Source organism: Lethenteron reissneri, chromosome 4, assembly GCF_015708825.2.
Source record: "Lethenteron reissneri isolate LAM-NWPU_2019-01 chromosome 4, ASM1570882v1, whole genome shotgun sequence".
NCBI lineage: Eukaryota > Metazoa > Chordata > Hyperoartia > Petromyzontiformes > Petromyzontidae > Lethenteron > Lethenteron reissneri.
Genome location: NC_083782.1, coordinates 6,959,178 through 6,974,245, shown reverse-complemented (window position 1 = coordinate 6,974,245; position 15,068 = coordinate 6,959,178). Strand labels below are relative to the sequence as shown.

The 15,068-nt window shown below is 59.2% G+C and overlaps 1 protein-coding gene across 1 annotated transcript in view; it reads left to right on the top strand.

Annotated features, from left to right (window-relative positions):
• PTPRD (protein tyrosine phosphatase receptor type D) overlaps positions 1-15,068 on the top strand; it is a 228,459-nt gene that overhangs the window by 188,195 nt on the left and 25,196 nt on the right. Inside the window, 9 exon segments of the mRNA XM_061562738.1 lie at positions 2,375-2,568; positions 2,959-2,985; positions 3,701-3,818; positions 5,925-6,533; positions 7,346-7,446; positions 13,677-13,933; positions 14,250-14,295; positions 14,297-14,341; positions 14,529-14,780. Coding sequence (XP_061418722.1) covers positions 2,375-2,568; positions 2,959-2,985; positions 3,701-3,818; positions 5,925-6,533; positions 7,346-7,446; positions 13,677-13,933; positions 14,250-14,295; positions 14,297-14,341; positions 14,529-14,780 — 1,649 coding nt within the window.

The following is a 15,068-nucleotide window of genomic DNA, read 5'->3' as shown; positions in this document are numbered from 1 at the left end:
ATAACCACCTGTACTGCCTATACCGACCTGCCTGCCTATAACCATCTGTACTGCCTAACCCCGCCTGCCTGCCTGTACTTCCTATAACCAACCGCCTGTACTGCCTAACCACGTGTGCTGCCTGTGGTGCCGTGTCGGTGTCCCAGCGTGCTGCACGCCTGCACTGTGCCGCACGCCTGCACTGCGCCGCACACCTGCACTGCGCCGCACACCTGCACTGCGCTGCACACCTGCACCGCCGGTTGCTGCATCCTCTGCGCGCTCGGCCAATAAAGGGGGCACTGAAAACGCTTTGCGTGTCGCCTCGTTCTTCCGCAACCCTTCTCTCGCTCTCTCTCTCCATGTCTCTCTGTCTTTGTAATTCATCGCCTCTCCTCTTCCTCCCTTCTTCTTCTCTTCAACGAATTAAATAATAAACTAATCCATTACAACCGAGCACGTGCCGTTTTCTTGGAGAGCTGATATATATATATATATATCACCGTGGCCGCCGCTCGCTGCTGAGTGTGATTCCGTGCCCAGGGGCCAGAAAAAAAAAGCAATAAACCGAGAGGACTTTCTGGAATCATCCCGGCGAGCGCCGGCGTCTTGCCTGTCTCCTTGACCCCCCCCCCCCTTCTTTCCCCCCTCCCCCCCCCCCCGACTAACCGGCACGGCAACGTGACCACCGCACTGGCCGCAAGCGGGGCGAACACTGGAAGGGAAATGCGTGGCGATGCGGAGGGGCTGGGTGAGGAGTGAGACGTTTTGGGTGGAGGTCAGGGCTGAGGGCACCTGCCGGTCAAATGCTCACGCTAGCCCCCCCCCGGTCCGAGTTCGATCCGATTTAGCCAACCGGCTTACGAGCGCCAGCTCTACCCCTGACTCTGACCGACGAGCCTAAACGGCCGCTAACTCGAACCAACTATCCAAACAATGTCTCGACCTAACGAATCCTGTGATGTACGAAATGCTGGCCCTGCTCCCAAGCGACGAACTCACACCGGTAATTACCCTGGTCTAACCAACTCGCCAATCAGCCGCGAGTACGAACCCTGACCAACGAGCCGACCACCGCTCGCCCTGCCACTGCTTAAAGCCCCAAAACAACTTAGACAACCAACCACGTGTTACAGCCCTTCATCTATTTGTGACTCGAACCAATGATCCATTCGTGCTAGCATTACCTCTAACCTAATACAGCACTCTGAGTACGAGTTTTCCTCCTGAACATAGCCCTAGAAGTAAACACATTAAAACCTTGGATTGCGAGCATAATTCGTTCCGGAAACGTTTTTGTAATCCAAAGCACTCATATATCAGTTGTGATCACGTGACGCTCGGCAGACAAAGCGTATACACGTGCTACTCGTATTGCAAGACCTCGCTCGTTTATCAAAGTAATATTTACTTTAAAATTTTTGCTCGTCTTGCAAAACACTCGCAGACCAAGTTACTCGCAATCCAAGGTTTTACTGTATAGATAAAAGATTGTGATTCTGACTCCGCCGCAACGCCAGGCCCCTTTATTTGTATTTTTGTGCTCCGCTTTCTGGTGTCCGGTGCTCACGCCGCCTGCCGCCACCGCCGCCAACTTCTTCGCGGTGGCGACCTTCCTTTTGCTCTCCGGTCCGGCGCCTCGGCGACTCTAACTCTCCTGGCAGAAAGTCTCTTTTGCCGGATCCGGCTGCACTGCGGCGCGGTTTCGGCAAACCCGGGGGACGGCCACCGTGGTCCGTCGGCCGTGATAGTAATGTTAGTCGGGTCGCTGCGAGCTGGCGGTACCTTGCGGTATGTTGTACGATGTGCGATCCATGGTAATCGTAACATCGTCCGTGACGATGAAAAGTGCTGCTGAAACTCGCGTTGCCTTGGCGATGGAGCGAGCGCAATTTCTTGAAACCGTAAAATAATTGTTGTTGCGCTTGTCGTTGCGTAGGTAATTTGCCAGTCGATAAAATATTTCATGAGAGTTGAACGGGCACCGATAATCACGAGACGAAGATTTTTCCTGAAGGCGCACGGTGCAATCACTGTGGACCTTGCCACGTAATAACCCAAAGTGGAACGGTTCGCACACCGGACCTGCAATCCTGGGGTCACCGCTTCGATTCCACCTCCCGGTGTGGCCGTTCAAACAACGAGCACGGTTCCTTAATCGCCCTGCGCCTGTCCACCCAGCGCCTGGGTTAGCCGATCGGTGGGTCGCGTGCAGAGGGGCAAAGTGTTGGCACTGCCACCCCTTCTTAGACGTCGGATGATCGTGGATCTCGCATCGTGCGATGTCTATTCGCCGTTAGCATCGCCGTATCGCGGCGACCCGAGTGAATGGGATCGGGCGGTCGTACGCACGTACGCGGTTTGAGCTGTGCCGTGTCGTCGCCTTGGGGATCAGTGCCGAGCGGGCCGCCCCGTCGCGTGGAGTCGGAGCCGCTGAACGCCACGGCGTTGCGCGTGTCGTGGCGCCCGCCGGCGCCCGGGCGGCAGCACGGAGCCGTCCGCGGCTTCCACGTCCACCTGGTGCGCATCGTCAACGGGGAGCCGCGCGGGGCGACGCAGCTGCGCGACGTCATGCTGCCCGACGCGCAGGTGAGCGGCCGCTCTGCACACACACGCGCGCATGTGCACTCACCTGTACGCTCGCACGCACGCTCGCACGCTCACCCGCGTGCTCGCCTGTACACTCGTTCATACGCTCACCCACACATTCGCTCGTCCTCTTACCCCCGACTCAACCTCTACACTGTCTGCATTCTAGCCCCCGCACGTGCGCTCAACCGCGCACTGGTCAGCATGCACACCTGTGCATACACACACAAGGGCTGGCCCTGCACACTCGCCCACTCCTCGCACCTGCGCTCACCTACGCGCTCTCGCCACGCGCACGTGTTTTACCGCGCGCTCGATGTTTACCACGTGCACTGATCTCTCCCCTTCCTCTCTTCCCTCCTTGGCCCGGACGTGCCGGCCGGTACCCAGGCGGACGCCAGCGATTCCACCGAACACGTGAGCACCGCGATTCACCCGCACAGCCCTCGCACCGCACCTCCCACTGCCCATTCTCAATCCGCTGCTCGGCGGCTCGGTCGATGAGGGCCCAGGACTGGTTCGCATACCACTCAACTGGAATAGAAATGCGCCACCACTCCCATACCCCATGCAGATAAACCACCCCCCCCCCTCCTCCCATATTTATGTTTAAATGAGATTGGCAATGAGAAGTCAACGTGATTGTCCAGCCCATGAGCGACTCCCCACGCATTGCGGGTCGTGGGGGTTGTTTGATCATACATCACCGCGCTGATCAGTATGCGATGGCCAAGGTGGGGGAGCCCACACAGCGCGGGTTGTGTCCAACTTCTCGGAACGATTTAATTCATCAGCGTGGAATCTGCCGGGTGGCTGCCGAGGCAAAGCACATTTGTGTCTCTGCGAGTTTTGGGCAAATCCTTTGGTCAACGTGGCAGTGGTCCCCAGTGTGATTCCCCAGTAGCTACACCACTCCACATTAAAGTGTCGTTCATTTCGCATCGTCTTTATGAGAGTTAGCGCCCACCCCTGCCTCCCCGCCACTTTAATTGGGAAGTGTGTATAACACTCGCTGTCTCCTCTCTCTCTCTCACTCCTCTCTCTACCCCTTCGCCCCCCCACGGTACAACCCAACCCTTGCTGCCCCCATGTCCTGCCACACCCCGCCCCCCCCCCCCCCCCGTGCCCATAGGAGATGATTATCGGAGCCCTGACCCCCGAAACGACGTACTCCGTGACAGTGGCGGCATACACGGCCAAGGGAGACGGGGCCCGCAGCAAACCTCGTCTGGTCGTCACGCTCGGAGCAGGTGGGCAAGGCCTCTCCCGCTCCATGGTCCGGGTTCGATACCATCAGTAGGCTTGGGCTCTGAGTTGTTATTTTTGCTTTCGGAATCCATGGCTCTCTGCTCACAATCATTAAGGACCTTTATGATGGTGAGCAGACCCGGGTAAAACGACGTGGCCGGGAGTTGGAGCCATTCCCTGTTCAACTTGGGGTGTGACAGGAATGTCCTCTGGCTCCCACATTAATTAACATCTATTTCGACCACCTAGTATCTGGTACAGAACCAAAGGGAGGGCTGATCAATGCCTGGGTGCGGTCAAGGGATGGCTTCCTATTGGTCAACCATGTTACGTATCCCGATGATCTGGTGATTGCTGCTCACTCGGAAGAGGGCTAGAGAAGAGATGGAGTAATGTGGTAGAAGAGGATGTGGAGCTGAGTGGACTTGCCGATGACCGGTTCCAGCAGTGTCAAGATCGGCCTCTGTGGAGGAGGCTCGTGAAGGACGCTACTTGGCAGTTGGAGGCAGTCGCCCTCCAGCAACAATGGAGGGCAGAGGAGCGACGCTCAGTACAATGAGCGGAGCGCCGGGTGGCTAAAATACAGCAAGTTGGCACAGTAGGGGGCACAGGTGGTGGATCGGCCAGTCATCTCAGTCCGTCGACCCATCGCACCTGGGTCTGCCCAGTGTACACTTCACGTGGCCTTGATGACATCACCGCCACTTAGTGGTGAATGGCGGTCATTGTTGTTGTGTGTATGTTGAACTTCTTTGGCACGGTAAGTAGCCAGCTGTACTAATCAGAGGGAAAGACAACAAACTATGGGTCTCTGTGTGAGTCTATGGGTCTCCGTGTGAGTCGATGTATGTGGGTGTACGTTAAACTTCTTTCGCACCGTACGTAGCCAACCGTGCGAATTGGAGGCGCGGGGGAGGGACAACAACCACTCTCATGCTCAGGGCTGATCCGACGGAAGCCGATGCCCACGGGGGGCAGTGCCAGGCGAACACCTGCTGGGCTTTTATTTATCGAGACGATTACTCGAGACAGATTGCCAGATAAACAACTGTGCGGCCGCATGTGGCGGTTTTCTTTCTGTTATTGCTATTATCCCCGAAATTTTAATTTTTCTCTTTAACGACGGCAAAACAAAAAAGTGCAAACTTTTGTCGATTTTATGGCCGAATGGGTTTAATGGAGGACAATAAAATCAGAGGGGAAGTTCCTAATCGTCGCCAGCCCGCAGCTTCGTATGCACGCACTCGCACTCGCACACACTCACGTGCACACTCACGCATTCTCATACACATGCACACATTCACGCACGCACTCACGCACGCACTCACGCACACACGCACTCACACATGCACGCACGCACTCACGAACGCACTCACACACTCACGCACTCACAGACTCACACACGCACGTACTCACACACGCACGCACTCACGCACGCACGCACTCACAAACTCACTCACACACTCACGCACTCACAGACTCACACACGCATGCACTCACACATGCACTCACGCACTCACGCACGCACTCACATATGCACGCACTCGCATACTCACACACGCACTCTCACACACACGCACTCACGCACATACTCACGCACACTCACGCATGCACTCACTCTTTCTGAAGGGTTCCACGGTTTAATGGATAACAGCGCCACCGGACTTGCAGTCCAGCGGTCGTTGGCGCAATTGAAAAGTTTCTTAAATCCCCCACTCCACCGCCCCTGTGCAGCCAGCAGTGGGAATGGATTCCGTGAGAAAGAGCTTAATTTGCTTTATCGAATTCCTCCAGTATAAATACAGATTCTTATTCACCGCAGTTGGTCGACGGTCGTGGAAGAGTAGGCCAAAATACATTCCAAAGCTCCACATAAGCAGAGGCACCTCTGCCAGCAGTGGCGTGAGCAAATAAATATGAGCGCTGCGCAGACTTGGAAAAGTTTGGACCGTAACGGTAGCACACACACGTGGTGGGCAGGCGGGATCCACGTTACATCCATTGCAGCCGCAGTATTAACCGGGGCGGGGGGGGGAACCACTGAGCTATAACCGCAAACCCGAGTGGCTGACGCTCCTAACGCTCGTGTCGTCGCCTCTCCCCGACAGTGCCCGGCCGGCCCCGTCTCTCCGTGAGCTACACCCAGGCCAACACGGCGCTGGTGCAGTGGCAGGCGCCCACGGAGACCCACGGCGCGCTGCTCGGCTACCGCCTCGCGTTCGGCCGCGCCGACGGCGACCGCCCCACCTCCCTCGACTTCTCGACGCGCGAGGACCACTACACGGTGACGGAGCTGCACCGCGGTGCCGTCTACTCGTTCCGCCTGTCGGCGCGCAACCGCGCCGGGCTCGGCGAGGAGGCCACGCGCGAGGTCGTGACCCCCGAGGCGGCGCCCTCGGGCTTCCCGCGCGGCCTGCGCGTGGTGGCGGCGACGGCCACCGGCGTGCAGGTGGCCTGGGAGGCGCCGGCGCTCCCCGAACGCAACGGGCGCGTGTCGCGGTACACGCTGTCGTGCCGCGACATCGACGGCGCCGCCGAGCAGCTTGCAGAGGTGGAGCCGGCGGCGGGCGCCGACGCGACGACGGAGCAGGCGCTAGCGGGGCTGCGCGCCGGCGCCACCTACGACATCCGCGTGCGAGCACACACGGCGCAGGGCCCCGGGCCCTACAGCCCCAGCATTCAGGCGCGAATTGCGCCATCGGGCACCGGCGACAGGGGTAAGGCCGACGAAGCGTCTACACCGCCACCGCCCCACCCACACCCTCCGCCACTTCAGGCGACCGGTACCACGGTACACGGCGCCAGCCAGGTCCCGTGGCCTCCAGCCGCTGCCAGGATGAGGAGCAACTCTTCTCGGCGAGAGATGATCAGGATCAGGTCCGACTGTTCGTGGCCGCCACCCTGGATGCTGCCGCTGTGCCGTGCCGGATGGACTCGGCGTTGGGTGGACTCGGGCCGTCGCGAGCGAGCGAACCACCCAGCCAGCCAGCCAGCAAGCCAGGGAGCGAGCGAGCGCGCTCTGCAACGGAGCTGCAAAGCTGTGGTTGGGGTCACTGCCGGTGGCCGATGGCAAACCCACGGACGTTTAGGGCTTTTTGTTCGCATGGCCGTGAACTCACGGCCGTGCGAACAGTGGTGAGCGAACAAGCGAGCAAGTGTGCGGCGGTGCCGCCTGCTCGACGCGCGATTGAATCTGATCCGGAATTCAATCGCGAGAGGGTGTCGATTGTTTTCGGTGCGACGGACGCGGCAGTGCGTTCGTTGCCGATCGGAGTGAGAGGCCGTGCTGCGATCACTCCCCGTCGCGATCGCGGGAGCGTGCGCGTCTCGGATTGTGCTCGGGAGGGACGGTTCCATCTCCTCTCCCACGGTTGCCATCCGATCATCTGATCAACGAGCAAATCGGTTGACGAGCTTCTCACCTGGGCCCCGTTGTTCTCCCCTCCCTGCCCCGCCGCACCACCTTTGTCTCTCCTCCTCCTCCTCCTCGCCCTCTCCCCTCCTCCGCCCTGTGCCTTTTTGCCTCCAGCAGCTTTCGTGAAGAACTTTGGGGTGAAGTCGGTGAGCCGCTCGTCAGCCTTGCTCACCTGGGAGCTGCCGGACTCCTACAGCCCCCAGCAGCCCTTCAAGGTGGGGTGGGGGGGGGGGGCACTACCGAAGGGGCAATACCAAGGGGGGTACTACCAGGGGGCACTTTCACAGGAACACGACCAAGGGGGTACTACCAATGGGGCAATACCACGAGGGCACTACCAGGGGGGGTTAACGACACCCCGCCCAGCGTGCACTCCCACATGGTCAACACCGCCGGTGCGACCGCCACGCCCCGGTCGAGCGCTCGCACGGCAGCGCTGGAAAGGGAGCGGCGCAGGGTTGGTGCCGCGCTCGCTCCACCATCTGGCGCGTTGTGCTCCCGCCCACGTGTTTTAGACACAGGGCTGCCACTGCTCTGCTCGCTCCTTCTCTGTCTCTTCTCTCTCTCTCTCCGCCTGCGATACCTCCTGCATCTCAACCGCCCGTGCGCTTGCGTCTCTCGCTCAGCGGTTCAAGCTCCGCATCGCTTTCCCCGCCTTATCGCTTCTGCACATCTCTCCCCCCCCACCACCCCCCCCCCCCCGTCTCAGCTCCCCGCTCGGGGCCGTGCCGTTCCCACGGCGAGCATATCTCACCACGCAGGCCCCCCCCCCTCCCCCCCGTGCGTGTTTCTACCTTGGGGGGGGGGGTCAATCACTTTTGTCTGCCCCCCCACCCCCCGCCCGGATAACAAAGCCAGCGACATTCTTCACAAAGGAAGGACTCATTCGGCCAAATTTGACCTTTTCCTCATAGCCCGGGCTGCCTTCAGCCTGATTCACCATGATCTGCCGCCACTGCACCAGCGCCGTGTTGGCCTGGGTGCAGCTCACGGAGAGACGGGGCCGGCCGGGCACTGTCGGGGAGAGACGATGACACGAGCGTTAGGAGCGTCAGCCACTCGGGTTTGCAGGTTCGAGCCCAGTGTCCCCCCCCCCCGCCCTGGTTAATACTGCGGCTGCAATGGATGTAACGTGGCGCCCGCCTGCCTGCCCTCCCATCCCGCTTCAATAAAGTGGAGGCCACGTGTGTGTGCTACTGTTACGGTCCAAATTTTGGCAAGTGTGCACAGCGCTGATATTTGCTCGCGCTGCTGCTGGCAGAGGTGCCTTTACTTAAGTGGAGCTTCGCAGTGTGTTTTGGCCTACTCTTCCACGACCGTAGATCAACTGTTGGCACTGGGTGCCTCCAGTCGCGCCTTGAGATCAGCTGCAGGAGAACTTCCTGGCGGTTCCCGGAAGTCGTTTGCAATCGCGGGGCGTGGGCCTTTAGTTGCTGTGCTCCTCGCATTTGGAACTCCCTCTTCTAACTGTCGTGTGAGAAATGCTGTTGGCAACAGTCGGATGAGTTAGTGGGCGAGTGGCCGAGTGGGTGAGGGAGTCAGTGGGTGGTTGGTTAAGTGAGTGGCTGAATGAGTTTGTCGGTGGGTGAGTAGATAGGGAGACGAGTGAGTGAGCGAATAGGGTTGTAGGCATATCAGGAATGCTGCAGGCACAGTCGGTTAAATATCTAAGTTAAATGTAGAAACACACTTGCGTGCTTTGGCTGGGCCGTTTGGTATATTAAACCTCAATACAGGTTGATCCATTTTGGATTCATGTCGCGTCTAAATGCGGCACACCACCTCCATCATACATCTCGCTATGGCTGTGGCTACACGTCACGTGCCAACTGCTCCAGTCGAACAGTGAGCCGGAACATGTTCGGCGAGCAATTAATCCCTGGCATGAGGTTGGCCTTCGATCGGGCGCAAGAGCAAGCGCCGAGACACGTCTTGTCTGTAGACATTAGCAGGGGTGGGGGGGGGGGGCACGGGAAACACAATCACAGCGGCCGCTCCTACACCCCTAAAGGTCGGAGGTTAAGTGTGCACGGCGTCACCGGCGCCACGCCACCGATATGGGCGGTGGGGTTGGTGGTGACAGTGGTGGTGGTGGTGACAGTGGTGGTGGTGGTGACAGTGGTGGTGGTGGTGACAGTGGGGTTGGTGGTGACAGTGGTGGTGGTGGTGACAGTGGGGTTGGTGGTGACAGTGGGGTTGGTGGTGACAGTGGTGGTGGTGGTGACAGTGGGGTTGGTGGTGACAGTGGGGTTGGTGGTGACAGTGGTGGTGGTGGTGACAGTGGGGTTGGTGGTGACAGTGGGGTTGGTGGTGACAGTGGTGGTGGTGGTGACAGTGGGGTTGGTGGTGACAGTGGGGTTGGTGGTGACAGTGGGGTTGGTGGTGACAGTGGGGTTGGTGGTGACAGTGGGGTTGGTGGTGACAGTGGGGTTGGTGGTGACAGTGGGGTTGGTGGTGACAGTGGTGGTGGTGGTGACAGTGTGGTGACAGTGTGGTGGTGACAGTGGGGTTGGTGGTGACAGTGGTGGTGGTGACAGTGGGTGTGGTTGTGACAGTGTTGGTGGTGACAGTGGTGGTTGGTGGTGACAGTGGTGGTGGTGACAGTGGGTGGTGGTGACGTGGTGGTGGTGACAGTGGGGTTGGTGGTGACGTGGTGGTGGTGACAGTGGGGGTGGTGTGACAGTGGGTGGTGGTGGTGACAGTGGTGTGTGACAGTGGGGTTGGTGGTGACAGTGGGTGGTGGTGACAGTGGTGGTGGGTGAGTGACAGTGGGGTTGGTGTGACAGTGGTGGTGTGACAGTGGGGTTGGGTGGTGACAGTGGGGTGGTGGGACAGTGGGGTTGGTGGTGACAGTGGGGTGGGTGACAGTGGGTTGGTGGTGACAGTGGTGTTGGTGACAGTGGTGTGGTGTGACAGTGGGGTTGGTGGTGACAGTGGTGGTGGTGACAGTGGGGTTGGTGGTGACAGTGGGTGGTGGTGACAGTGGTGGTTGGTGGTGACAGTGGGGTTGGTGGTGACCAGTGGTGGTGGTGACAGTGGGGGGTTGGTGGTGACAGTGGTGGTGGTGACAGTGGGTGTTGGTGGTGACAGTGGTGGTGTGACAGTGGGGTTGGTGGTGACAGTGGTGGTGGTGACAGTGGTGGTGGTTGTGACAGTGGTGGTGGTTGTGACAGTGGTGGTGGTGGTGGTGGTGACAGTGGTGGTGGTGTGGTGACAGTGGTGGTGGTGGTGGTGGTGACAGTGGTGGTGGTTGTGACAGTGGTGGTGGTTGTGACAGTGGGTGGTTGTGACAGTGGGGTTGGTGGTGACAGTGGGGTTGGTGGTGACAGTGGTGGTGGTGGTGACAGTGGGGTTGGTGGTGACAGTGGGGTTGGTGGTGACAGTGGGGTTGGTGGTGACAGTGGTGGTGGTGGTGACAGTGGGGTTGGTGGTGACAGTGGGGTTGGTGGTGACAGTGGTGGTGGTGGTGACAGTGGGGTTGGTGGTGACAGTGGGGTGGTGGTGACAGTGGTGGTGGTGGTGACAGTGGTGGTGGTGACAGTGGGGTTGGTGGTGACAGTGGGGTTGGTGGTGACAGTGGTGGTGGTGACAGTGGTGGTGGTTGTGACAGTGGTGTTGGTGGTGACTGGTGTTGGTGGTGACAGTGGGTGGTTGGTGGTGACAGTGGGTTGGTGGTGACAGTGGGGTTGGTGGTGACAGTGGGGTTGGTGGTGACAGTGGGGTTGGTGGTGACAGTGGGGTTGGTGGTGACAGTGGGGTTGGTGGTGACAGTGGGGTTGGTGGTGACAGTGGTGGTGGTGACAGTGGTGGTGGTTGTGACAGTGGTGTTGGTGGTGACTGGTGTTGGTGGTGACAGTGGGGTTGGTGGTGACAGTGGGGTTGGTGGTGACAGTGGTGGTGGTTGTGACAATGTTGGTGGTGACAGTGGTGGTGGTGGTGACAGTGGTGGTGGTTGTGACAGTTTTGGTGGTGACAGTGGTGGTGGTTGTGACAATGTTGGTGGTTGTGACAGTGTTGGTGGTGACAGTGGTGGTGGTTGTGACAGTGGTGGTGGTTGTGACAATGTTGGTGGTGACAGTGGTGGTGGTTGTGACAGTGGTGGTGGTTGTGACAGTTTTGGTGGTGACAGTGGTGGTGGTTGTGACAGTTTTGGTGGTGACAGTGGTGGTGGTTGTGACAATGTTGGTGGTGACAGTGGTGGTGGTTGTGACAGTTTTGGTGGTGACAGTGGTGGTGGTTGTGACAGTGTTGGTGGTGACAGTGGTGGTGGTTGTGACAATGTTGGTGGTGACAGTGGTGGTGGTTGTGACAGTGGTGTTGGTGGTGACAGTGGTGTTGGTGGTGACAGTGGTGGTGGTGACAGTGGTGTTGGTGGTGACAGTGGTGGTGGTGGTGACAGTGGTGTTGGTGGTGACAGTGGTGTTGGTGGTGACAGTGGTGTTGGTGGTGACAGTGGTGGTGGTGGTGACAGTGGTGTTGGTGGTGACAGTGGTGTTGGTGGTGACAGTGGTGGTGGTGGTGACAGTGGGGTTGGTGACAGTGGTGGTGGTGGTGACAGTGGTGTTGGTGGTGACAGTGGTGGTGGTGACAGTGGTGGTGGTTGTGACAGTGGTGTTGGTGGTGACAGTGGTGTTGGTGGTGACAGTGGTGTTGGTGGTGACAGTGGGGTTGGTGGTGACAGTGGTGGTGGTGACAGTGGTGGTGGTGGTGACAGTGGTGGTGGTGACAGTGGTGGTGGTTGTGACAGTGGTGGTGGTGACAGTGGTGTTGGTGGTGACAGTGGTGTTGGTGGTGACAGTGGTGGTGGTGGTGACAGTGGTGTTGGTGGTGACAGTGGTGGTGGTGACAGTGGTGGTGGTTGTCACAGTGGTGGTGGTGACAGTGGTGGTGGTTGTGACAGTGGTGGTGGTTGTGACAGTGGTGGTGGTTGTGACAGTGGTGGTGGTGACAGTGGTAGTGGGGAGCACAGGTGGTGCATCTGCCAGTAATCTCAGTCGGTCAACCCATGGCACTACCTGGGTCTCTCCCGTGACCTCCTCCTGCACCTAGCCTGGCACAGTGGGGAGCACAGGAGGTGCGTCCGCCAGTAATCTCAGTCGGTCAACCCATGGCACTACCTGGGTCTGTACCGTGACCCCCTCCTGCACCTAGCCTGGCACAGTGGGGAGCACAGGTGGTGCGTCCGCCAGTCATCTCATTCGGTCAACCCGTGGCACTACCTGGGTCTGCCCCGTGACCTCCTGTCAGCGAGCCTTCGACACTTCACGTGGCCTCAAAGTGCACCTGGCCTGGCACAGGCGCCGTGGTGGCATCCCTGTCACTTAGCCGCGAATGGTGGGTGTTGGCGGTGGTGGTGATGACAGTAACTATGGGGGTGTCGGTGGTGGTGGTTGTGATGATATTGGTGGTGGTGGTGATAGTGGTGGCAGACAGCCAAATATAATTGTCCTGCCATTTAATCAACACCTCCTTGGGTGTCATCGTTTTTGTTCTGACAGAAAATAATTAGCAATGGTGATAGTGATACTTAGCCGAGAGCTTAAAAAGCCAGATATCTCAGCACAACCTTCAACCTATTTTTCGCTCTCTCTCTAACCCTGAACCCTGACTCTAGAACTAGCCTTAACCTTCATCTCCAACCCTAACTAACCCTTAAACCTAGTCCTAGTCCTTAAGTCTAACTCTGGCCCTATCCCAAACCCACCCCCTGCTCTCATCCTCGACTCGAACGCCCGAACAGCATCAAATAAAAATAAACAACGCATATCTCAACACTTGCCCATAACCCTGATCTCCCGCTCGTCATCCCTCTGTCATCGGCCGTGTTCAATCCGTCCGCTGGTTGAAGGCTTCCCCCCCCCACCCCCCCCAAGTCATCACCTTCCCTCACGGTTCTGCGGTTGTCACGAGTTCATGTGGATCCGGCACACTGGCTGGACGTGCAACTCTCGGAGCGCCGTCCGCTTCGCTCCGTCCCTCCCCCCCCCCTCACCCCCAGGATGGACGGATAGACCAACGCACCACTTCGTGGCTAGCCCGTCGAAAATTATGCGACCCGCACAGTGGTGGCGAGATGTTAACTCCCTCGCCTGGTATGCAGGAGGCGGTGGGTTCGATCCCGGCCCTGACACCTGCTGCTGTGTATTTGGAGTTTGCGTCTATCTATCTCCCCGTGGTCGCTCGGATTTTTCTCTGGGTCCTCCGGATTTTCCCTCCACATTTAGAATCAACATCACGCGTTTAGAGTATTTCGTTGCTATAAATTTCCACGTGATAAGCCACTTCGTTGGGCTATCATTTGTGGCCAGATCACTTCTAAAGAATAGCTACATTCGGCCTTACCTGGAAAAAATAGAATATTTTTAAGAATCTGGAATTTCCACCACTTGTTTCGAGGCTCATGTTCCCATGCATGCCACCCTCCTCGTCACCCCGCCCACGGCAGATCGTGGTGAACAACGGGCAGCAGATCGAGGTGGACGGCTGGGCGACTCGCAAGCGCATCACCGGCCTGCTGCCCAACACCGAGTACTACTTTGGGCTGGCGAGCCGCGGCGACGGCGCCGGGGGGCTCCAGCAGGAGGTGGGGGTGCGCACGGCGCCCGACCTCCCCCAGGGAAAGCCGCTGGCGCTGGGCCGTGTGCGGCCCGACGGCACGCTGCCCACCGAGCTGCCGGACCCACCGGAGGAGGTCAGCTTGAGGTGAGGGGAGCCCTGCCCGGCGCTGCCGATCCCTGCCCGATTCAGGCCACAACTTTTCACGAGGGTGCCACAGGCATCGGATCATCGTTTCGAGAGTTATCGTGACCTTCCCCCCCCCCCCCCCCCCCGTTACAGACAGACAGATGCTACAAAGCATTAGAAAAATCTGTGATATTGATCGATGCATCGTTAGACCCGGAAGAACCCATGTTAATCGTCACACCCTGACTGCCCATCTCTCCCGTTCTGCGTACGAAACCATAAAACGGACCGCGCGTCGCCTGCACGTCGTCTGCGTGTCGTTTGTGTGTCGCAGAGCGTACTACGTGGTGGTCGTACCGCTGAAAAGACACAAGGGCCAGCTTCATGAAACCGGCCGAGATTCCCGACGATCTGGACCTCGACGAGGTGACCCAACCCCCCCCCCTCCACCCCCCCCCCCCCTCCCGCTGCCCCCCCCCCGAATCGCGACGACTCATCGCCAATTCAATTCACCGCGACCCGCCGCGCCCCGCTCTAAAAAAAATCCGGCCAAAAACGGCGACAACGAGCAGCTCGCCTCTACCCCTCCCCACAAACCGCGCTCCCGCCGCAGATCGTGGACGGCGGCAGCCAGCAGCGGAGGAGGAGGAGACGGAGGCGGCACGGGCCCGTGGCGCGCGCGGCCCGGGACGTCGAGGGGCCGCGGCCGTACGTGGCGGCCCGCTTCCCGGGGGGGCGGCTCCCCGCCGACTTCACGCTGGGCGACGGGCTGGAGTACGGCGGGCACGTGAACCGCCGCCTCTCCGCCGGGCAGGACTACGTCTTCTTCGTGCTCTACGAGCTGGAGCCACACGATGCGGGCAGCGTGAGTACCGCCAGCGCCACTCCCGTGCCGCACACCCCCCCACCTCCAACTTCCTGCCGGTGCGAGCCCAACGGCCGCCCCGGTTAATGCTGCTCCGAGCCGTGCGTCTCGCTCGGGTCGCAGGTCACCCAGATCGTAGGTCACATGGTTCAGAGGTCGACTGGGTCTCGGGTCAGCCGGAACGCAAGCTTCCTGGGTCACAGGTTATCTGGCCATGGTGGCGAGATGTTAACTCCCTCGACTGGTATGCAGGAGGTCGTGGATTCAATCCCGACCCTGACGCCTGCA